The following is a 23,904-nucleotide window of genomic DNA, read 5'->3' as shown; positions in this document are numbered from 1 at the left end:
AAGTATCCTCGTGACTGGGCAAAACACAGCACTGCTCAGACTCTGTCCAAATATAAGATTTTTGGTCCTGACATATTTTTTTCACATTTTTTGCCAGCCCTTCCTTTTCACACACACTTCCACACATCAACCAACCAAGCCACCCACCCCACTCACACTCTCACAAACCAATACAAACCCATACAGGGAAGGTGATGGAAGCAAGCCCTCCTCATTGAGAGGGATGGGCATTCAGATTTAATCTTAGACACATTTTTTTTTTCATGAGGGCGGAGGGGGGAAAAGAGAGAGGGAGTGAAATAGAGAGAGAGAGAAATAGACACACACAGCATTGTTGACCTTCAACAGAGTGAACAGAGTAAAAGGCAGAGAAGTAAAGACCCAATAGCCAGGCTGCCTCACGGAGGAGAGCAAAGACAGCAAAAGGGGGTGAGAGAGGGAGAGAGAGAGAGAGAGAGAGGAGAGAAAGAAGGGAGGGACAGAGAGAGAGGGAGAGAGAAGGAGGACAGAAACCCCAAAGTGTGAAGGAGACGACTTGAAAAGGCATAAAAGAAGAGGGCAAGTACCAGCAGCAGGTAAGAAAGATCTTTTTTGTTCTTTATTCAATAAGTAGGACTACCTAGAGCAGTGATGTCCAATCTTACCCATAAAAGGCTGGTGTGGCTGCAGGTTTCCCTCTGAAACAATCAGCAGCAGAACTTTAAATTTCACCTGTTCAATCACCTGGTCAGTCTTCAAAAAAACAGTGACTTGTGTTTCTACTTTGTCGTTAACTTTGTAAATAAAGACCTAAAGAGCCCAAGAGTCAAGCTGTAGAGGAGTATTTCTCAAACCTTTTGGTGGATTCAGGTGTGATGATCAAGAGAAGGGCAGGTTGAAGAGACAGGATTGAGAAACAAAGCTCTAGAGGGCAAATGATAAAAATACATTTTAACAGGTTGTCAAAGAATGATGCAAATCTTGGCAAGAGAAGGTGTCTGAACAGAGGCTCTGAGAAATGTTCTTTCATCAGACTGGTACTCTCATCCAAGCTCTTTAGGTGTGTTGATCAATGGCAGGGAAGGCACCAAAATGTGCAGGGCAGGGTACCTCCAGGACCAGTACTTGAAAACCTTAATGTAGAGAAAAAATTCCAGAAACAGGTACTGTTGGGGAAATATGATTCCACTTGTTTTATCAATTGGTCAGTCTTCAACTGATTACCTAGGCTTCTGCTTGGCTGGTTGAAAGCCTGCAACCACACTGGCCCTTTGTGGGTAGGATTGGACACCCTTGATTTAGAAAAGCCAAGAGCTGTGCAGCTGTGGTTCCCAACAATGGTCCTGGAGTCTCCCAATCCTGCACATTTTACGGGATTTCTGGTCTTACACACGCTCTGGGACTCTGGAAGGGCTTGTTAATGGGCCAAGCATTTGATTCAGGTGTCTGGATATCTGGGGAACAGAAAGCTCTGCACAAGGGTTGAAAAACACTGCTGTGGAGGATAAATGGTTAACTCACAGGTAAAAGAGTTGCCCAAGAATGGTGCAAATCTTGACAGTAGAAGGTCTCAAAAGAGAGGCTCTAAGAACTTTTCTATAGAACACTGCTGTAGAGTTTTAATGAAAAACCTACAGGCCAACAAGTTCTAAAAGGTTGTTTCTCCTGCAGAAATTATGACCTAAGACTGGTTCTCTTCTTCCAGCTCTGCATCTTTATAAGGCTACAGGTTTCCATTCTAAACAACCTCCAGCATAAATGAATGCCATTTGTTTAACCAACTGTTCGCCCAATTATTTTTTGCAGCTTTTTAAAGCAACATGCATTTCTCTAGTCCTCACAATCTTGCACTGTTTGCCAGAATCCTGTGGTGCTAGTAATCCCAGCAAGTATTTGGTTTATGGATTTCCACTTAATTAGCTTCTGAGCTGTTCCCATAAAAGTTCTTAGACTGTTGAGACCATCAGGATTATTCTTTGCTCATTCTGTTCTATAACAAATCTACATTTTCAAATTTCATAAAAGGGAACATGTAAAGGAACAGCAAAAAGGAATAAAGAAATTATTCCACTGGTAAAAGTCAGAGAGAGTCCAGTGTCCAGTGTCCAGTGAGAGTTGGGTTTCTATTAGCTGTAGGTCTATTTCTGTGATGCTTAGTGAGATCAGGATGTTTGATCAATACCCCGCCCCATCTTCTTCTCCCGAATACCTCTGTAGAGAAGTGTTATCTGTAACACAAAGGCCTGATAGTGGGTGCCAGATGAATGGGACATTGCACTTATGAAGCCTTGCAGGCATTTAACATTCCTCCATGCCATAGATGGCTAATATAACCACCCACATTGATCAGTGACATCTGGATAAAATTGTCCATGTTTTATGCACAATCTCCCACATGCATAACTTAGTACTAATTTCTGTCTGATGGGATCTGACCTGAAAACCCAATCTGATCTCTCAATCAAGCTTGTAGCTGAACTTCTCTGTTTTAAGCTTCTTGTTTCAGACAACAGTGTTTTTTTTCCGAAATATGTGAAAAAGCGTAAACAGTAGAGACAAGTGCCAACACTGCGCAGACTGGGGATTAAATGTTTTATTATTTATCCTGGCCCAGCAAAAGTCATTTCCTTGCTATTTGAACACCACTAAATATTTACTTGTGTGTATCAAGTCTGGATCAGACTTGCAGAGCAATGGTAGCAAATGTTTAGCACAGTAAATCTGCCTCCTGAATAGAGTTCTGAATGGAGGCCTTCATACATAGATTTATACAGTACATGACCGAATGGCTAGCTCTGCACTGACAGCTATTCTCCACTGAACCCCACCTAAATCAGGCATCCAGTTGAATTAATAAACAATCCCATATTTTCCCAGGTTGCCTTGCTCCCCAGGCCCCGCCCCTGCTGCCTGGTCTTTGTGATGAGGCAGCTGTCACTCAGCCAGATGGTGGGAGCCAAACATCTGATTCTGATCAAATAGGCAAACAGGCTCTTAGGACTTGTACTGTATGTCCTGAGCTTAAACTGACACCAGATCAGCCCTGTGTTGTTTGCAGTATGGTGTCCAACTTTTTGCACACAGTTGCTGTGTATATAGTGCTGTGTATAGTATATACCTATACTGTGTATCTTAACTGTCAGTGGAAGTCAATGTAAAATGGGTGTACTCCAATGTTTTCATTTTTGAGCATTTCTATTGGTCCATTCATCATGAAATCATGACATAATGTAAACAACAACTGCCGGTCTTACATTATGTCAAAAAGTGAAAAATCAAAAAGTAAAAATGGAGATACCAACAAATTTATAATATATGTATGAAAACATGTAATGTATCCAACTTATACTATGTGTCCAAATGTTTGTGGACATCCCTTCCAATGAATGTTGCATTCATCTATTTCAAATTTAAGCCCCTATTACTGACAGACATGTGCAAATGCACACAAACATCTTGTCTAGTGTATGTAGAGAAGTAGTCTCTATAGAATAGAGTTCTCTAGAGCATATAAACAAACATGAACCTATTGGAACCATGCCTAATAATGTGTGTGCTAGAGGGGTTTAAAGACCCCCCAAGTTGAGTTGAGTGAAGAAATTGAGTGGACTGATGAAATAGTTTTGGGATAAGCTGGGGTAGTGATCCTGACCATCCAGATCAAATCAAGCAATCGAATAAAAGTGATCACCACAAGGCTCTAAAATCTAGTATAAGCCATCCCTGGAGAGTAGAGACGTTTACGCCAAGGTGGTCTTTTTAATATCCTTGATTTCGGCAGAAACCCTGAATGAACAAATGCCCCAAAAAGCTCTCCATGGTTGCCAGAAATGAAAAACACTCTAACCCAGATATATCTAGTGTTTAATATGAATAACAGACGTAGACAGAACACAGCTCACTTCTTTTCTGTTGTGTAACCTGGTATGGATTCCAAGTGCAAGAAAAAGTGAATCGTTACAACATGCACACAATTTTTGAGAGGTTAAATTGCCTTCTGCCACTAAACCAGACAAATACAGTCTACAACCTGAAATATAAACTATGAAATCCTAACGATGAGCATGGGACTAGCCAGGGTGTCCAAACATGTAGAAGTCACATAGCAATAGAGCTTGGGCTTCCTGGCACCGTCATACATACCTCTACAGAGATACGTATTTTACGGTAATAACGGTAACTCGTTCCCACATGTTCCTCCAGAGATCTATCAACCTTTGAAGTTGAGCTAACTTTGGCACAGAGTGCAGAAGTAGCAGAAGACATAGCAATGCTGTGACTGGCAATCGCTGGTTTCCTCCAAGATCTCCAGGGTTTTCAGGACTCTCTGTTTCCCTCATTGAGGCTCAGTCTCCTGTTCTCAGGTTCAGCCGTGCACAAAAGTGCCTTTATCTGGAGCTGCGTACCCTGAGACTGGAGGGGAACCTGGAAAATCTGCTGCTGGGGTGTTTATTTAAGAGCCTGTGAAATCTGTAGAGATCCAGTCGACCACAGAGTGTGTCTGCATACCTTGACCTCTGCGACAGCATCAAGGGACCACTTACTCACATCTCTCTGGCATGTTGTTAACATATGGTGTGTTTTCCTTCCCCACGAACAGGAAATGGTACCCTATATGTGTCAGTCAACCATGGTATAGGAACTCAAGGGAGGGCTAAAAACTCATAACATACACTGTCACACAAAATTTTGTTTGAATGCTACAAAAGTACCCTCAAAGGTACGGCATGATAGTTCAGGTCCAAACGTGACCAGTAAAAGTATGGAAAAACAGCGGCAAAGAAATATACAGTACGGTATATATATTTTTGTACCTTAACCAATAGTACTGAAGACATACCCTTGAGGGTACCATCCCAGTTACAAATCTTTTTTGAGAGAACACCAAAGGTTATACACTATAGGTCAATAACCTAGGTAGGATCAAAGCCTAGTCTTGGACTACAGAGCATTTTACCGCATCTACAATTAGGCTTAATCAATGTGTGGAAAACCGTCCCTATATGTTCAGATGTTTGTGGGCACCCAATCAGCAACTAGGTTACCCATTGCCCAAAGATGCAAGTTCATACTCAGCTTAATTAGTCCCTGTAAAAAAAAATTACCAATGGAATTGAATAGAAATCCTGGACTAATTGGCACCATGCCTATGCCAGACTAGTTGGAGGGGTATAAACTCTCAGCTGTTTGATGGTGCTCTATCAAATTTGTCTGGTTTGGAGTCTAGCACAGTTTGACTTTTCCATTTAAACATACATAACCTACAAAATCTGCCAATTAACAGGTAGACTGAAGCAGGTGTGATCAATTAGGAATACTCCACAACTGTGGGCTGTATGAGGGAATCTAGTCCAACTTTCCAGGACCAAAACTTCCTTCCCTTGACAGAGGTCAGTCAGGGATGGGCAGTTATTTTCCTGGAGGGCCGGTTTCCTGCACAGTTGGATAGATTCCCTGGTCAAGCATACATGATTTAATTGGCAAGTTTAGTAGGTCTGCTAGAGCTGGAAACTGAGTAAATTGTGCTAGACGCGCCCATCATTGGTCGCCATTTCCAACCCCTGCTCTAGGTAACAAAACAAATGTACATATAAGGTTATATAATGCAATACAGTTAAATCTTTTCATATCCCTCTTTCTGACTCAGGACCATGAAGGCTGGGCTTGGATATTGCTCTCTGCTAGTCCTTCTCCTGACCACAGATGTCTTGGGACAGCGTGCAAGGCCACGTCCAAAACCCCCAACCACAAGGAAACCTTCTCCACCTGTACCAAAGAGACCTTCTCCTTCAACTCCCAAAAAGGAACTCGAACCTCAGGAGCCCACTGATTTTCCCCCTCCCATCCTTGGTCCACCTTCCTCCTTCGCAGACTGTCCTAGAGAGTGCTTCTGTCCACCTTCCTACCCAAATGCTCTTTACTGCGAGAACCGCAACCTCCGCAAGGTCCCAATCATCCCCTTTCGCACCCATTATCTCTACCTACAGAACAATTACATCGATTCAGTGAGTGCAGACTCCTTCAACAATGCCACAGACTTGAAGTGGATAAATTTGGGGAACAACCGCGTTCGCTCCATAGACAAACAAGTGTTTGAGAAGCTGCCAAATTTGCTGTATCTCTACATGGAAAGAAACCAGTTAAAGGAAGTGCCCAGCGCTCTGCCAACTTCCCTGGAGCAGTTGCGACTTAGCCGCAACCAAATATCAAAGGTCGCTCCGGGAGCTTTCAGCAAGATGGAACACCTCGTACTCCTGGATCTGCACCACAACAAGATCAGCGACAGCAACCTGGGCAAGAACGTCTTCAAAGATCTTAAGAATCTAATACAGCTCAACCTGGCACACAACATCCTCAGGAAGATGCCCCCAAATATACCCAACAGCATCTTCCAGTTGTTTTTGGACAGAAACAACATTGAGGACATTCCTGAGAACTATTTCAAAGACTTTTCGAATCTAGCTTTTGTTAGACTCAATTACAACCAGCTGAGCGACAAAGGCCTCCCGAAGATGGTGTTTAATGTCAGCACACTGCTTGATTTGCACTTGGCTCACAACCAGTTGAGCACTGTTCCACTGTTCAACGGCCACCTGGAGCATCTACACCTCAACAACAACAATATTGAGAGTAAGTTACAACGACCTGCTGGTACTTTTTTAATTTATCAGTATCAATACACTTTATCTTTATCGGTAAGCAAGGTCGGGGGACACATATCTAACTCATCTTGTGTGTGGAAGTTTAAATATAAATAATTACATTTTATCTACAAGAAATAATATATTGTGAAAGCATCACAAGCTAATTTAAACAACACTATGCATTTATGTTTAGATGCAAGTTGTAAATGATCTGGTATCTCAACAGCAAGTTTTCTTTATGTAAAACCAACAGCGACTCAAAGCCACTTTTGAATGTAATGAGCAGGTCTACCAGTGTAAACTCAAAACTGGTACTTTGCCTGGTTGAAAGGTTTTTTCAATACCAAAAAAACTCCCTGTAGATCAAATCTTGGTACTGGATACTACATTAAACCCTTCTCATGATGCATTCTGCTCAACACACCTGGTTCATCTCACCTAATAATTGTCAGGTTTAGTTTTTCTATTTGAGCAGGTCAACTCTGACCTCTGCTCTGCTGAACTCCAGCCCCCATTGCCCACCCTTTCGTAATCAATTACCTGGTTCCAGATACTAGGTACCACCATATTCACCAATTTACTAATTGAAAAGCAAAAAAAGTATAGTCAATTTGAGTAGTGTAGACACCGTGCAGTGGAGAAGTGCCATCAGAGTACCACTTGCTTTGATTTTAATGATTTTGCAGATCATCCAGAATGACAGTATTTTAAGATATTTTAACTGCAGTTCCAATTTCATGTCACTTATTCAGTTGTAGCACTTTCCAAAGATACTGTTTAAGCATATTTTCTGATTTTGCTTGTCCCTACTTGTTAAACACCATTATCTTCTCATTCTTCTAGGTCTAAATGGTACGGAGATCTGTCCCTTTAAGCCAAACGAGGATGTGCATGACAATGACAGCGTGCCCAGGCTCAGGTATTTGCGGCTGGATGGCAACCACTTGAGTCCCCCTGTCCCCATGGATGTCATCATGTGCTTTAGACATCTCCACTCCATCGTGATCTAGAAGGAATGTCTGGATCCTTTTTGAAATTGAAGTTCTTGAACACGTTCATGCATGTATATACATATGTGCACAGCAGCGGCGGCCCTGTCCACTTGACAGTACTGACTGACTCAAGCAGTACTATGGAAAACACAAGAAATGGCTAAATCTTTTCTTTTTTTTTTCTTCAGGAATGTATTTTTGAGCTTCATGAGCTTAAAAAATATTTATTAAATATTAAAAATAGGAGTAACACTTTTGAGCATGAATATTTCTGCATTTAAGATATGTTTATGTATTATTAAAACGATGAGGTAAAATATCCTTGAAATCAAGGTACATTAACAGACATTCTGTACGACATTACAGTGGTGCTTGAAAGTTTGTAAACTACAGAATATAGAATTTTTGATAGATCCCTGTTCTTTAAATAAAACAGGCTCTGTCTATTCATGTCTGATTGTCCTCCCATTGATTGAAAACACCTGACTCTAATTTCAACTTTAAACTAACTGCTAATCCTAGAGGTTCACATACTTAAGCCATTTACAAGTATGTACTGATGGATCAACTGGGTCAATAAATAAATTACCAAGTATAATATTTTTGTCTGTTTTGTTTAACTTGCTTCTCTTTATCTACTTTTAGGACTTGAAATATGTGAAAGATCTGATGAAGTTTTAGGTCATATTTATGCAGAAATATAGAAAATTCTGAAGGGTTCACAAACTTTCAAGCACCACTGTATATCTACAATGTGGTTACAAACAAACTGTAGAACACTAAACATTAAACTAAAATGACTGGAATTATTCAGTATTCTGATCACCTGCTCCCAAACTTAGTTTACTATAAGTCATGTCTGATAATAATTTAGCAAAAAAACATTACATGATTAGCATTCGGCATTACAAAAGGTAAAAACATACACAAACTAGTTAAAGTTTTTCCAACTACATAGAACATGCATTGTTAACCATTCGCATGTTGCCAGTATTTGAAGGCATAGCCAAATCACAACTATTTTCATGGAAAAATGCATGAATGACAACGACACCAGATAGTATTTAGCATGTTTTTGGAAGTGTTTAGTGGGTCAACATGTAGAAAAATGTAAACTGGACAGAATATTGCAGTGAATGGAATATGGAATGGAGTTGGTTACAGTGCAGTTGAATAAATATGTTGTTGTTTTTTTTTTACCTAGCTAACTATAGCCTTGCATTGACAAGCCTTTCAAGATCAAACTGACCACAGTGGCTTTCACCTTTAATATCGATGGCTAACATTTATAGCCTGCTAGTGTAACCAGACGCCTGCTCTGGTTGACCACAACAGAATCTGCCCCATTTCATTTTCTGCGTAACAGTTTTACACAACCAAAGACAGAATTAATACAGCGGAAATCACCCCACAGCTCTGCCTTTCAAATAAACCATACTCGCCTCTAAACATTGAAAGAGCTAACTAGTGGTTAGCGGGTAATGCTAATGCCGCTTCAGCAGTGCTAGATGGGGTTAGCAGCAGGCTACAGGCTGATAATACTCACTTAAAACAGCTATGTAGCTCTGACCGTGGTAACAGGTAATGCTAATGCTGCTCCAGCAGTGCATGCTAGGTTTAGGTGCAGGGTACAGGCTGATAATTCTCACCTCTGAACGGGATTTAATGCTAATACTGCTCCAGTCTTGAGTCCTGGTGCTGGAGAACTAAACTGATACTCCTGTATGAGGCTGTAACTTACATCAGTGGAGTGGCTTTACTGCTTCTTACAACCTGACTCTTACAAAAGACATTTACGTATTAAACGTAATCGCCTTATAATGCGAAAAATACAGTAGACAAAACATACAGTATGTGGGTGCTATAAAAATAGTATTTTAGCATAAAACAAGCTGTTATAAGCATTTACATTTGCTTTCTCCTGCTGGCAGTGTACAAAATACTGAACCAAAGTGTAAAATTAGACACCACAAAGCCTTCCTATTGCTAATATAGGTACTTAAATGCAATAATTATGCAACATGTGGACATTAACTATTACAAAAATCTAAATTTGCAAGAGGACATGAAACTGGATAGTTGAAATTTCAGAGTTATTTTAACTCATTCATATTTAAATTGTGTTCGGTGTTGAAGTTATTTTACAGAGTTAAATATTTCAGTGTTAACCCAAACAAACCCAATAAATACTGCCCAACTCCACAGAGATTTAAGCAGTAAATCCATTTTGCTGAAGTAAAGTTCTATAAAGAAGTTTTCAGTGAAGTTTCTCCAGCAGCATTAGCATTAGCTGCTAACCGCAACGCTAGCTCTTTTGCCATTTAGAGTATATCAGACAGTAGCCTGCATGTTTACCGTGTTAAAAAAGCTACGTTAGACAAACCGCGAAAAACGCTAGCTAATAGCACCCTGGGTTAACAGAACACTCAGTGTAGTGCTGTCGGGCGCTAAATTTACTTGGCTAGCACTGCTGCTAACTGCATCTAGCTCTGCTGCTAACTGCTGCTAGTGCTGCTACTAAAATATTGGAAATTACGCTAAAATATTGGAAATCTAAGCTTACTGTAAGTAAATAAAAGCGCATTACTCACCCAAATAAACAGTTTTAAGGAGAGAAATCTGTGTAGATTAACATCCAGCGCTCACTTGACTTTAAAAGATATTTTTTTTAATAAGTTTTATTTACTTAGGCACCCCCAGTGGTAAGACCTTATAATGCGCCTTATAATCCAGTGTGAATTATAGTATGTAAAATACGGTAACTTAAGTACAGACCTATTTCAGCATAATTCAATTATCTTTTTTTTTCACAATGGGCTGCACTGGCGTACTCACGTTTCACTGACACACAGTAGCATTAGCTTACCTGTAGCAATGCTAGTATTACAACTCATAAACAATCTGGAAATTCAGAGGATGTTCCAGTGATGTTTAGGAGAATTGCGTTCCACAGAACACAATGTATAGGGTTTTGTCACATTTACTTACAAAATAAAATCGAGGTTAGACTCAAAGTGCTAAATGAGCTCATAACAACATGGGCATTAAACCTACCACAAAAGATGAACATGGACTCGGGGGAATAACGTGACTACCATGTAGTTAAAATGTCTTTAATGTGCCTGTGTTTTTAAGGTTACATGATATTCAAGATATTCTTGCCTTCATTTGATATGCAATTTTTTTCTGTACAGTATAAATAAATGTCTCTATCATGGTGCTCTCTATTGAGATCTAAGTGTAATTTCTGTTTATTTTTGCTCATTTGGAAGAAATACAATCTGTTGTCTGTTTTCAAATCCATTCAAGACAAGGGCTTCATCCCAGTTGCGTACTATACAATACAACAATAGTATAGGGTATAGATGATATACTAATTTTAATAATGTGTGTCTGGTTGGCTAATTCACTATGCAATATCCTGTTTTGTACTTTTGTACAGGTACTGATGAAGCATTGCTTTGAAATTATAAGTCACTGTAAGTTTTCCAACTGCCATTTCCAATACACTTGCTTTGTTTTCCATCTTTATTTTCCTAATATTGTTATAGCAGTGGGATTGCAATGATATTCAGAAGGAAGATTACCAGGTTCAGTTACCAGGAACAATAATGGATTCAACATTTAACTCCTATTCCTATATTCATGTAAAGTTGGTCTGTCAAATCCTGTGGGATTCTATTGTAACCCGCTATTAACAAAAAAAAAACCGCAAAATCTGCAGCAGGAACTGTACGAGAATATTTTTAGTTAGGAACCTCTACAACTCCATGGCGAGAGATGTCAGGAATGTTGCGATACCTGTTTTGCACATGCTTTATACGCAACATACTACTGTAAGTGTAGCTCAACAAATACTGTATTGACCAAAAGTTCCTTATATCAGTCAATTTATTAGCCATTTTTTGTTCCTGCTAACCTTTATCTTCCTGCTGAATAACACTGTAATCTAACACTACTCAGCTATTCCTTTGATGATAAGATATAATATAATATAATGTAGTTTAATGTAATTGACATGGCGTCTATTTCTTAATATTCTGTTTTTATCATGTTTGGAATTGATATCATTCAACTCAAGCTCTCGGCTTTTGTTTGAATCTTTGTATCTATCTGTGTAAAGAATCTTAAAGTAGAAATCTGGTGTGAAATTGACTTGGGGTGTAGTAAAACATGATAACGAATAAGAATTTTGCATTGCAGCATTGCAAAATACAGTGCTTTTAGCTGATACTTCCAAAAGCATTACAATGTTACCAATAGGGGCATAGCATTGCTCATTATTGCATCACTATGTTTACTATTTTTAGCAAGAAATAGGTCGGATAGAAGAATTTTTTTTTCTGTGTTACTGCATGAATATCATATAGATATTTTCAGATACAGCTAGAATTCATGCATTTCTACTTCTTAAAGCATTTATAATGCTGTAAAAATAGAGATTTCTTTGCATGGGCAACAAAAGCTATGCCCCTACTGCTAGCACTGTAAGGCTGTTGGGAGCATTAGTTAAAAGCACTGTTTTATGGACTGCTGGGTGTGAACGGTGGTGGGCTATTTCACAAAAAGTTCTCCTTTAACATGGTCTTTTATACAAATAACATTACAGTCCAACACTTTTTTTATATAATAAGTGTCTATAGTGCATATTTCATACTCAAAACTAGTTAGTATTAGTAATGAGTAAGCACCCTAAGGCAGTTGGGACGCGGCCTACTTTATAAAAAGTGAGATAATGCATAAACATTTGTTGACAACAATAATACGTAAAGATGCAATGATAATGCCCTACAATACCACATTATCTCCCAATCAAGATCGTATCTTCATGGAGATTCTGCTGCTTACGTAAGTGTCTTCTGTTCGCCCTCTAGTGGCCGGAAAACCACAGACAACACAACAGAGGATATACTCTGAGCACACTCACCAAAATGTACACAGCTGATGCTCAGATCATGCGTATGTTAACCTCAAGTGCACGTGACACAATGCCACATCATGAGACCAGGCCCCTGGCACTTCCTTCCTCCCACAACATGCCCTTGTTTTATAAAAACAACACACTGGAAATTACCAATTTTCACACACACGGTTTTAGACGACATGCAATCGAAAACCCACGTGTCCATTGACACACCAAACTTTCCTATACACATCCGAGGGATTTGTTGACCCCAAGGCCCCAAGGGTCACCGGATCACGTTGAGTAATTATCCAAATGGTATTACAGATATCTGGCCTTTCGTACTGTAGGTTTTCTAAGCAGAATGACTTAGACTTTAGATTTCTACATACATATATATTATGTACACTTTTAAAACATGAGTCTTGAAATAAGGCCAAAAAAAAAAACTCTATTTATGCTCAACTGTAAGGCACAGCAGTAATGTTCCCAGATAGAACTGACCCATGTGTAACAGATAAAAATGGATAAAAACGAATATGGGTAACACTTTACAATAATGGTACATTAATTAACAGTTAATGTAGTTACTACAGAATGTCTCCACTAATTACCGATTGACACAAGTTAAGACTTTATTAATCATGACAATTAATTATTTACGACATTTTTAAGCATTAACATCTAAATTTTTAATAATGTCTTAACTATTAATATCTATTATCTATCTATTAATACTGTCTATTAGAATGAGTTAAGACATTAATTAACCATTTAATTACAATGTTAATTACTGTCATAAGTACTTAATGTATTGTAAAGTGTTCCTGGAATATTTTTTACTATATATATATATATATATATATATATATATATATATATATATATATATATATATATTCTTTTTTTTTTTTTTGCTTAGTTAATATACATATAATCAATATTTAGATTAAAATTGACCTAAAAGATGAGTGATCTTTATACATAGAGAGAGAAAGAGAAAGGAGTAGAAGTTTTTTAAAAGTTTTTAAACGTCTAATGTTGACTCTGAACAAGCCAATTGTTGCACATAATGAGCTAATTAACGTGTTAGATATGCTTACCTTAAAAATTGGACAAAACAAAAAATAATAATCCAAAAAAACGATTAACTTTTGCTTGCATGAAAGAAATGTTAAAAGAAACTTCATTTGGACATTGCTTAGCGATTTACACCAAATGGAAAGGAAATAGATGTAAAATATACTCATAAAATACATTTAAAATTGCAAAAAGGGACATATACTGAAAACAGGCCAGGGGTGCCAACATTGTACATGTTACTGTGCATTACAAAACACTTTTTTGACTCAAAATTACAATTTTTGATTACTCGCTGTAAAATGCATAAATTATGCTGAAACATGACATAACAAATCCATAGTATTTTGTTTGAGCTCTGCTCTGCTTATTCACAGCAGTGATGGATCTGCTTAGTACATCTATATTTTCTCCATAACAAACGACCTGGAACGATTTTGTTCAGTGGAGAAACTATGCGGATCATTAGAGCTTTAAAAGATTTAAAAGAAAAAGCTGCTTTTCATTCTTCTATCAAATACCTGGCAGTTCCTCTTTGCTGGAACTGCACACAGTGTTCCCTTCTGAATCAACAAACATGAATCAGTGTCATCACCTTATCCGGGAACCTGAGTGTTATTTCCATGTCCTTCATTCTTTCAGTAGCACATTTCTCTTTTGAGTTATCCTTTTTTTTTTTAGCTCAGTAGTAATTCACTCTTATTTGATGTATCACGTCCCATGACTTTTGCCCTGTCCTGTGGAAGCTGTGAAAGTATTACTACTTTTATGAAGGTAAAATAACAGGACATCTACAGCTCTTAAAAAATAAGAGACCACTTAAAAAATACGAGTTTCTTTGATTTTACCATATTAAAAACCTCTGGAATATAATCAAGAGGAAGATGGATGATCACAAGCCATCAAACCAAGCTGAACTGCTTGAATTTGTGCACCAGGAGTAAAGGCATAACATTGTCCAAAAGCAGTGTGTAAGACTGGTGGAGGAGAACATGCCAAGATGCTGAAAACTGTGATTAAAAACCAGGGTTATTCCACCAAATATTGATTTCTGAACCCTTAAAACTTTTTGAATATGAACTTGTTTTCTTTGCATTATTTAAGGTTCATTATTTGAAAGCTCTGCATCTTTTTTTGTTATTTCAGCCGTTTCTCATTTTCTGCAAACAAATGCTCTAAATGCCAATATTTTAATTTAGAATTTGGAAGAAATGTTGTCCATCATTTTTCCAGAGCTGTTTATTCTTATTTAAGGACAGGATTTGTGAACTTTAGTAAATGCTGAGATTTTATAAAGTTGCTTATTAATAGAAACTAAAGGATGACGGCTGAACCTGTTCATATCTATAGTGAAGGATGATGCTAAAGATGTGTGGTAAGAGCTTGGTATGAAGAAACTGACAGGTTTGACGAGAAAAATCAGAACCACTTTGGCAATGTGCAAGGAAACGAGAGGCCGGTAGATGACACAAACTTCTGTGCCTGTTTACTTGAATAAACAACAGTAAAAAAAACAACAGTTGACAGGAAACAGCTGAAGAATTTCACAGCAAGACAACCAAAAGGAGATAAAAATAGATGCAATATTTCTCTTTGTCTCGAGTTACTTAAGCCAACTGTTGAATCAGCGTAACAGGCGAAACATGACGAAACAAAATATAGAAAATGCACTTGGAAACTTGCCAGTGAGAAAGTCCTGGTATGATTATATGAATGGCTGTTATGAACAGCAGGTAAGAGTTAGAGGAAATCACAGGTACAGGTACAGGTACAGGTACAGGAAGAAGAAGCATGAAGTGGTTGAATTCCCATTTGAATTTCCAAAAATCCAGTACTGAGATAAAATTCTTAGGATTTTTCTTCCCATCCTTACATAAAATGACAAACAGCTTCAAACAAAGGACAAGTGCAGTTGTATTATGTAAATATGTAAGAAAAATAAAGGAACATGTTAAACACATCCAAATGTATTATAGTACATTCATTGTCAAAGGAACAGTTGCACACAGAAGAAAGTCTCGGATTGCAATATTATTCGAAAGAAAATGATAGATTACCAGTGACAATATATGATTAAAAATTTTGACTGATATAAGTAATTCTTAGTCACATGTATTAAGCTAAACCAACAGAAGTAATGTGTGACACATGAGCAAAGCTGCAACATGCCAGATGTCTCAGCATGAAGTTGTAGAGGTTCCTAAAGGTGTCCTGTGATAATCCATGCCTAAAATTCAGCTCAAATAGTCTCATGAAGTTCTGTGATTGTGTCTTCAATGAGAGCTCTTGAGGTGGCAGCAGTTAAAATACTACAGAGAGAGTAGGGCCAGTCGTTGCAGGACCATAAAAATTAACATAAAACGTAAAAAGGTGATCTGACCAGGTCTTCTGGATGTGTGATCCTTAACAATAAACCATTGATCTTGGCGCTGAAAAATAAGACCTATATTATTATAGTTTCTTTGATTTTGCTATTTATAGCTATATGTTTGACTAAAACAAACATTGTTGTTTTATTTTATAAACTAAGAACAACATTTCTTCCAAATTCCAAATAAAAATATTGTCATTAAGAGCATTTACTTGCAGAAAATGAAAAATATCTAAAATAACAAAAAAGATGCAGAGCTTTCAGACCTCAAATAATGCAAAGAAAACAAGTTCATATTCAAAAAGTTAAGAAATCAAAATTTGGTGGAATAACCCTGTTTTTTAATCACAGTTTTCATGCATCTTGGCATGTTTTCCTCCACCAGTCGTACACACTGCTTTTGGATAACTTTATGCCTTTACTCCTGGTGCAAAAATTAAAGCAGTTTATCTTGGTTTGATGGCTTGTGATCATCCATCTTGCTCTTGATTATATTCCAGAGGTTTTCAATTTAGTAAATATCAAAGAAACTTATAATTTTAAACTTTAACTTGCTTTTTTAGGATGAAATGATAAAGCATCTTTTGAGTTTGTAGTTTAGCATTAAAGCATCTGCTACTCTCAGCCAGTTAGCAGCGTTGCTGTGATGCTGTGATTGTGTGCAACTTCCTGTTACAGTAAAGGTGAGTGAAAGCCTTCAGGAATACCTGGTGAATTTCCCCTCCATCCTGATATAAGAACAGCAGGGCCAGCATGGAGACACTCACACACTTTCCAAGAGCACCCAGCAGACCTCAGCAGGTAAGAATACAGCATGCATATATTACACATGATTATATATCTTTATTAGATTATTATTTAACAAACTTCACATTCTTGTTTTTTTCACTTTAGTTCTCCACTAAAAGAGATTGTATTTTTTCTTATCATATTGTTTAAATTTGCACACACATTGTAAATATATATAATATTAAAAGAATACTGTGTTCCTTACGCACTCATTCACTTTACCTGCCTTAAGCTATTTACCATATACCATATTTGCACTACTGTTATATACTATTTATACTGTCATTCCATCTCAATCACCATCAATATTGCACTATTGTCTTCCGTCTTACGTATGTTTATTGTGTCTTGTTGTATTGTACACATAGTGTCTCCCACTCTTTTATATTATATATCTATTTCTTTTTTTTTTCACTTATATTTATATATCTATTTCTCCGCCACACTACTGCACCTTGTTTTTGTCTATTTGTGTCCCTGCTGTATTGTACACATAGTGTCTCCCATTCTCCTTTATTATATCTATTATCTGTACTTGCTGTAAAATTGGGAAGGAGAGTAACGTAATTTCAATTCTCTGTATGTCCTGTACATATGCAGTATTGACAATAAAACTACTTGACTTGAAAACTACTTGACTAGATCCACTGTAAAAGGTTCGTATCTTTAGAAGGTTGTTGGTTTGAATCCTGGCCAGTGTTGATTCTTATAATAACGGTTCTTTAGTAAAGGCAGTGGTTCTGAATAGATTGCAAAGTCCTATGATAACACATAAATATTTGAATGCTTCATAGTTTTTTCTTAAATTAGGGTTCTTTAGATTGGTGTAAAATATTGTATAAAAGATCATTAAAAATAATAAATATATTTTTAATGGTTCTGTGCATAAATAATAACAAGGGTTTCACTATTGTTAAGAGTTCAGAAATCAATATTTGGTGGAATAACCCTGGTTTTCATGCATCTTGGCATGTTCTCCTCCACCAGTCTTACACACTGCTTTTGAATGATAACTTTATGCCACTCCTGGTGCAAAAATGCAAGCAGTTCAGCTTGGTTTGATGGCTTGTGATCATGCATCTTCCTCTTGATTCCTCTTCCACTTGGTCTCTTTTTATTCAGAAATGTAAGATGTTGTTAAGGTTCTCTTGTGGGGGTGTTCTAGTTACAATTTACTTGACAATTTCAACATCTGAGGTCAAACACAAGGTAGCAATATCACTCCAGATTTATGGGGAAGAAAAATGGTTGGTGTGGTCAGTCTGGCGTAGTCTACCTGATAGTGAGCTCCCAAACCTCGTGAGTAAATTGGGTTCAATCCCTGGTCTGTGTTAATATACTGTGCTACACCAATAGGAGTCTTGGGTATGACTCCAAACACCAAATCAGCTCAAATTGGTCACTATGGGTAAGAACGTGAAATGCTAATGTTATCCATTATGTTAACCAGTGCATTTGTCTGTTAGAGCTTGAGATGTGATGTGTGAGCCATCAGCAGCCGGAGTCAGAGAGGTGGAAAGATCTGACTCATGTCTGTTAGCACTGAATGATGTTGGAGGTCTAGCTAGTAGGTAGTAATGGATACCAATTAGGGCCAATCCCATTTCACTTATTGCCCCTACCACTTAGCCTTGCGTCCTGATTTCGGCTTGGCATAGAGGGGTAGGGTACGGAGATTTTTAAGAAGGACACTTCAAACGGGTTGTGACAAAGTAGCCCCATGCAACTAAGTTCCAAGAGAGGGAATGACACTTAAAACAAAGATATAGAGGTACAATTGAGCAATAAAATTGGGTCTTAATTGTGGGTTATTTTCAAAATCGTCAAGTAACATACATCATCTCATCCTTCAGGTCATACTATCTGTCCAAACAACAATGAAGATTTCACCCATCCTGCTTGTATCCACACTGCTGGTCAGTCTATGGGGCTCAGTCCTGTGCAGAAAACTCCATCTGGGCACCTGTAGCCTGACCGTCCACACTCATGAGCTCAGGCATCACTTCCAGCAGATCCGCCACAGCATGGTGAGTATTCTCAGAACCTCAGGGCCTATAGATTAGGATTACAGAGATGCGAGGTAGACCCTTGCATAAAAATGGGTGAAAAAAAGGCAAATAAACAGAAAATGCATCATGGGATTACTTTGGAAAGCTCCTAAATGATTGTGGGCTTCATCATCAATGTCAACAAATATCAGCGAGTAATCCAGCTCAAAAAAACAAGCAGTTAGCATGCTCCATGCCTACTGAGGCTGGCTGTTAGCATTGCATCTACCCAACTCTGCACTTCTGAGGCTGGCTGCTGTTAGCATCTCCTAATAGTGGCTAACCAACTTTATACATTCGGCTTCTACATTATGCAGGTTCTACATTACATGAATTACAACCATGATACAGTTACATATTATAATAAGCAGCAGATCTCTATTTAACCAACTCTTAGCCTGCCAACAATTGTGAGTAAGTAATCCAGCTCAGAGAAACAGAGCCCATGCAGTGTAAATAAACTAGTCTGTGATCAATCACATTTATAATTATTTTCATTATTATTCTCTTAATGCTATAGGTAAATTGCAAAATACCCTCATACTGTTGTACCGTAATACATTCTAAAACAAGTATCATATCGTGAAAATCTCATACTATTGGAATCCTACTGTGGACTCAAAGTGTTGAGTTGTTTCATTCTTAAACAGAACAAGAAAATCAAACAGTATCGTACGATGACTTGTAATTTCGATTCTTCGTAAATGAGTAAAGCGAAAATGGACCTTTTAAAAGAGCTCTACTCCACGCTTATTAGATAAATGACTCATAGTAAGTACATGACTATGACAATGTTCTCAGACTAAACGTCGTACACAGCCCACATTATTTCTAGTAATAACGGCAGCTTCAAGTTTCTTGTTACTGATATTCTCACCTAACAAGTACGGCAACGGGTATAACACAGCATGCATCAATGTCAAAACGCTACTGCTAATATATATTTAGTCAAACTCCTGCTGTACGTCAAAAGAACTGGAGTAAAAGTTTGCTGGGAAAATCCTTGTTTTGCCTTTGGCACAAGGACACAAAAAAGAATACACCTGATAAAGATAACTGTTTACGTCTGGGGAGAAAAATTTCCCCATAAACGTATAGAAAGGCAGTATAGCTTGAGGATAGTAAATCGCAAACTCATCAGGACAAAGCTTAAACTCGGCCTGCAATCTCTACTGGGGGGGAATTTTTGTGGCCCTGCATGTTTGAAATTCTTTCCTGATATAATCTCTTGTTGTTCTACAGCTCACAGATGATAGCCACAAGGGTGTGCGCTTGCTGAAAGTCAACATTATGAAAAATCTGCAGGTGAGATGCACAAATATTTGTGGACTCGCCTTGTAATGAATCTATTCAACTTTTTGAACCAGGTAGAATAGGTCTACGGGCTAAACAAAACAGGTTTATGAAGTTATTTGCACAAAATCCTTCTCACATAAAGAGATGGGAATAAGGAGGGAATTTGGGCAGGAATTAGGGATCAGTGAGAATGTTGGGGAGCTGAGAGTGAATAGAGGATTTTAGGATGAGTTGGGTAGTTGAAAATGAGTTGGAGTGTTGAGGATGAGTTAGGAATGAGTGGGGGATTTGGGAAATTAGGGATGAGTTGAAGATGACTGGGGGAGTTTGAAAGGAGCTGGGGATGATTTTGGGAATAAGTTTGAGGAGAAGAGGAGAAGTTGAGGTGTTGTGGATGAGTTGAGAAACTGGGCAGGAATTAGGGACTAGTGGGAATGTTGGGGAGTTGGGGATGAGTGGGAGAGTTTTGGGATGAGTTGGAGAATTGAGGATAAGTTAGGAAGTTGGAGATAAGTTGGGAGTGAGATGGAGAGTTTAAGATAACTGGGGAGTTTGGAAGGAGCTGGGGAAGGTTTCAGGAGTTGGGAATGTGTTGAGAAGAAGGGGATGAGTTGGGGTGTTGTGGATGAGTTGGAGAGTTGGGCATGAATTAGGGACTAAAAGGAATGTTGGGGAGTTGGGGATGAGTTAGGAAAATGGAGATAAGTTGGAGGTGAGTTGGAGATGACTGGGGGAATTTGGAAGGAGCTGGGAAAATTCAGAAGTTGGGGTGTTGTGGATGAGCTTGGGATTTGGGCATGAATTATGGACTAATGGAAATGTTTGGAAGTTGGGAATAGGTAGGGAAATTGGGGAGGAATTGGGGATTAGTTAGGAAGTTGGAGATAAGTTGGAGTTGAGTTAGAGAGTTGTGGAATTTAAAATGAGTGGGGGAGTCAGGAATGAGATGTGGATCAGCCAATATTCTTAACTCACAAGAACTCTTCATGCTAAATGCAATCAATCAATCAATCTTCACAGAAATGGTAAAGCCAATCTTTCATGAACAGTAGACAAACTATTTCAATACTCTTGATTTCAGAAGAAACATTAACACCAGTATGTGTCCCAATACTTCTGTTTGTGTATTTTATAACATCTACTGCTTTTGTGCTTGTCCTCACAGGCCACAGAGAGCTGCTGCTTCCTCAGGCAGGTCCTGAGGTTCTATATCGAGAAGGTCTTCAGCAGCTACACAAGCAGCCAGTCTCTCCACAGGAGAACCACCAGCGTATTGGCCAACTCTTTCCACAGCATCACCAAAGAACTGAAATTATGTGTAGGTTTTGTCGTCTAGCACAATATTATTTAGCAACAACCCAGTATATTTACACTCTTACAAACAGAGGGTAATAGATGGTAAAGTAATAAAGTAATGCAATAAGTCAAAAAAACACAATAAATGAGTTTTAGCTCAAAATACAGTAAATATAGACAGACGTTAAACCAAAATGATGCACAAAAATCTTGTATGGCAAAGCAATAGAACCAGCTTATTTGCTAGCTGGTTACAGATGGTCTAAACTGGCATTAGAAGTGAAAACATACTGTATACACTTAAGCCATCTGGCTAACAAGCTATAAACCAGTATAAAACGTTACATTTGATTTTGTGCATGTGTGTTATTGCTGGTCTTTTTGTTCGCCAAGCAACATTAATGTTTCAGATCACTCACATTCTATCTAATGATGTTAAAGTCCATATTAATCCAACTGCCAAGTTGGTCTCAGTTGGTTCCAGAATAAAGCTGTCCCCAGAAGGCAGGAGAATCGGCCCAAGTTTGGCTAATGTGTGCCAGAATCGGCTGAGACTGTACATCCGCCATGAGAAATTGAGTTAAATGTTGTTTATACTCTGCAAACTGAGAGTTTGCAAAAGCAGTACTGGCCATGAATGTAGCGTCTCGTGTCGATGGTTGTAATATACTCTGTAAACAAGGGTGTTGGCCAGAATCGGACCAGGACGTTGCAACTTCCTCAGGCTCAGTGAGTGATTTTTGATCTGAGTCTTTAGCATAATGTAACAGTTCTACTGAACCACATAAGCCAAGAACCAATCAGGAGCTTTTATTGCTGAGTATGTACTCACAAAAAAGAAAGTATTAGCAATTACCATTGTCATCGGACTTTTATCCAACTGATCATTTTTTAAAAAATAATTTAAATAACATTGCCATTGGTTTATAACCTCATAAGTGCATGAAAATAATCTGTAACATTTTCTTCCCTAAAGCATGCTCAGATGCACTGCCAGTGCAGCCAAGAAACCAACTTGAAATTTGATGCCATCCAGACCAACTATGACAAGGCAAGTGTTTTTTTTACTGTTGTCAGAAGCTCTACTGTAGTATATATTTGCTCAATACACCTTAACACATATAATATATAGAGAATATATATACAGCTCTGGAAAAAAAAAATAAGAGACCACTAAAAAATAGTGAGTTTCTTTGATTTTCCCAAATCAATCAGAAAACCTCTGGAACATAATCAAAAGGAAGATGGATGAACTGCTTGGATTTTTGCACCAGGAGTGGCATAAAGTTATCCAAAAGCAGTGTGTAAGACTGGTGGAAGAGAACATGCCAAGATGCATGAAAACTGTGATTAAAAACTCAGGGTTATTCTGCTAAATACTGATTTCGGACCGCTTTAAACTTTATGAATATAAACTTGTTTTCTTTGCATTATTTAAGATTTAAAAGCTCTGCATCTTTTTTATTATTTCATATTATTTTATTTTTAATTTTTTGTGAATAAATGCTAAATAACAGAAATGTTGTCCGTAGTTTGTAGAATAAAACAACAATGTTGATTTTATAGTGGAGTAATTTAGTTACTTTTTTGGAAAACTAGTAACACGCCCAAAACTGGTCTTGTTTTTATTATATCGATATGTGGCGTTAAAGATTGGATTTTATTGGAACATAGCCACTTTAAACTTTCCAAACCTCTAATAAATTAATGAGCAGGTGTCCCAGTACTTTTGCTATGCTACAAAGCCAGACGGGCATTTGGTTAAGACTCTCTGTTCATTTACCATTTTTGTTCTTTCACCCAGTTGGAGATGGGAGCAGCTTCGGTGAAGGCGATTGGAGAGCTGGACTCTGTGCTGGAGTGGCTCGAGAGCTTCCACAGCAACTGAGACCATCACCAAAACTAAGCAAAGCTGGACATTGTGTGGATGTGGAGACTTTTGGATTATTTGTGGACATTCACTCGATCACAGGATGTTGAATCACTGAAGGAGCTACATGTAGACCTCCTACAATTACCAGAGAAAACATTTTGACCTTAAAATCATAACTACTGATTATTTATTGAATATCTATTGGCGCTGTTTTGATTTTAATTTATTATGTGATGCCTGTTGTCTAATTTATTTTCAAATGCATGACAATTACGTTGTGCTTGATAGTAGACCATTAAGGTCTTTATTTGTAATAAAATAATTAAATAAATGATTGTGAATATACAAGCAATTCCTTTTTTGTTCATTTATGTTTATTTATGGGGTGGCATTATTCATGGAACAGGAACTAGAATCATGTCATACGATTATTGCCTTGTCCCATAAAAGCTAAAGTATCGGGCCTTGGGAAATTCCAATAATGATTCAAGTGGCCTTGCCTTGAGCACACTGGACACTGTTCAGTCTCACTCACAAGATAACCCCTCACCACTTATACAATTGTGTTCATCCAGAAGCCATCCACTGAGGTAACACTTGAACAGAGGTGTCAAGAAACTAAGCACGGACACT

General features: G+C 38.0%; 2 protein-coding genes across 2 annotated transcripts; both read left to right on the top strand.

The window, feature by feature from the left end:
* Positions 1–271: 271 nt before the first annotated feature.
* LOC103032024 (proline/arginine-rich end leucine-rich repeat protein) lies at positions 272–10,842 on the top strand. Its single transcript, XM_007247741.4, has 3 exons — positions 272–575; positions 5,627–6,609; positions 7,467–10,842. Exons 2-3 carry the CDS (start codon positions 5,631–5,633, stop codon positions 7,631–7,633), a joined length of 1,146 nt encoding a protein of 381 aa, XP_007247803.3. The 5' UTR covers positions 272–575; positions 5,627–5,630; the 3' UTR covers positions 7,634–10,842.
* Positions 10,843–17,777: 6,935 nt separating this feature from the next.
* On the top strand, positions 17,778–23,503 carry il19l (interleukin 19 like). Its single transcript, XM_007247790.4, has 5 exons — positions 17,778–18,785; positions 20,049–20,111; positions 21,268–21,420; positions 22,375–22,449; positions 23,203–23,503. Exons 1-5 carry the CDS (start codon positions 18,636–18,638, stop codon positions 23,284–23,286), a joined length of 525 nt encoding a protein of 174 aa, XP_007247852.3. The 5' UTR covers positions 17,778–18,635; the 3' UTR covers positions 23,287–23,503.
* The last annotated feature ends 401 nt before the right edge of the window (positions 23,504–23,904 follow it).

Source organism: Astyanax mexicanus, chromosome 24, assembly GCF_023375975.1.
Source record: "Astyanax mexicanus isolate ESR-SI-001 chromosome 24, AstMex3_surface, whole genome shotgun sequence".
Taxonomy (NCBI): domain Eukaryota; kingdom Metazoa; phylum Chordata; class Actinopteri; order Characiformes; family Acestrorhamphidae; genus Astyanax; species Astyanax mexicanus.
Note: the sequence above shows the minus strand (reverse complement) of the source record. Positions and strands in the feature narration are given on the sequence as shown.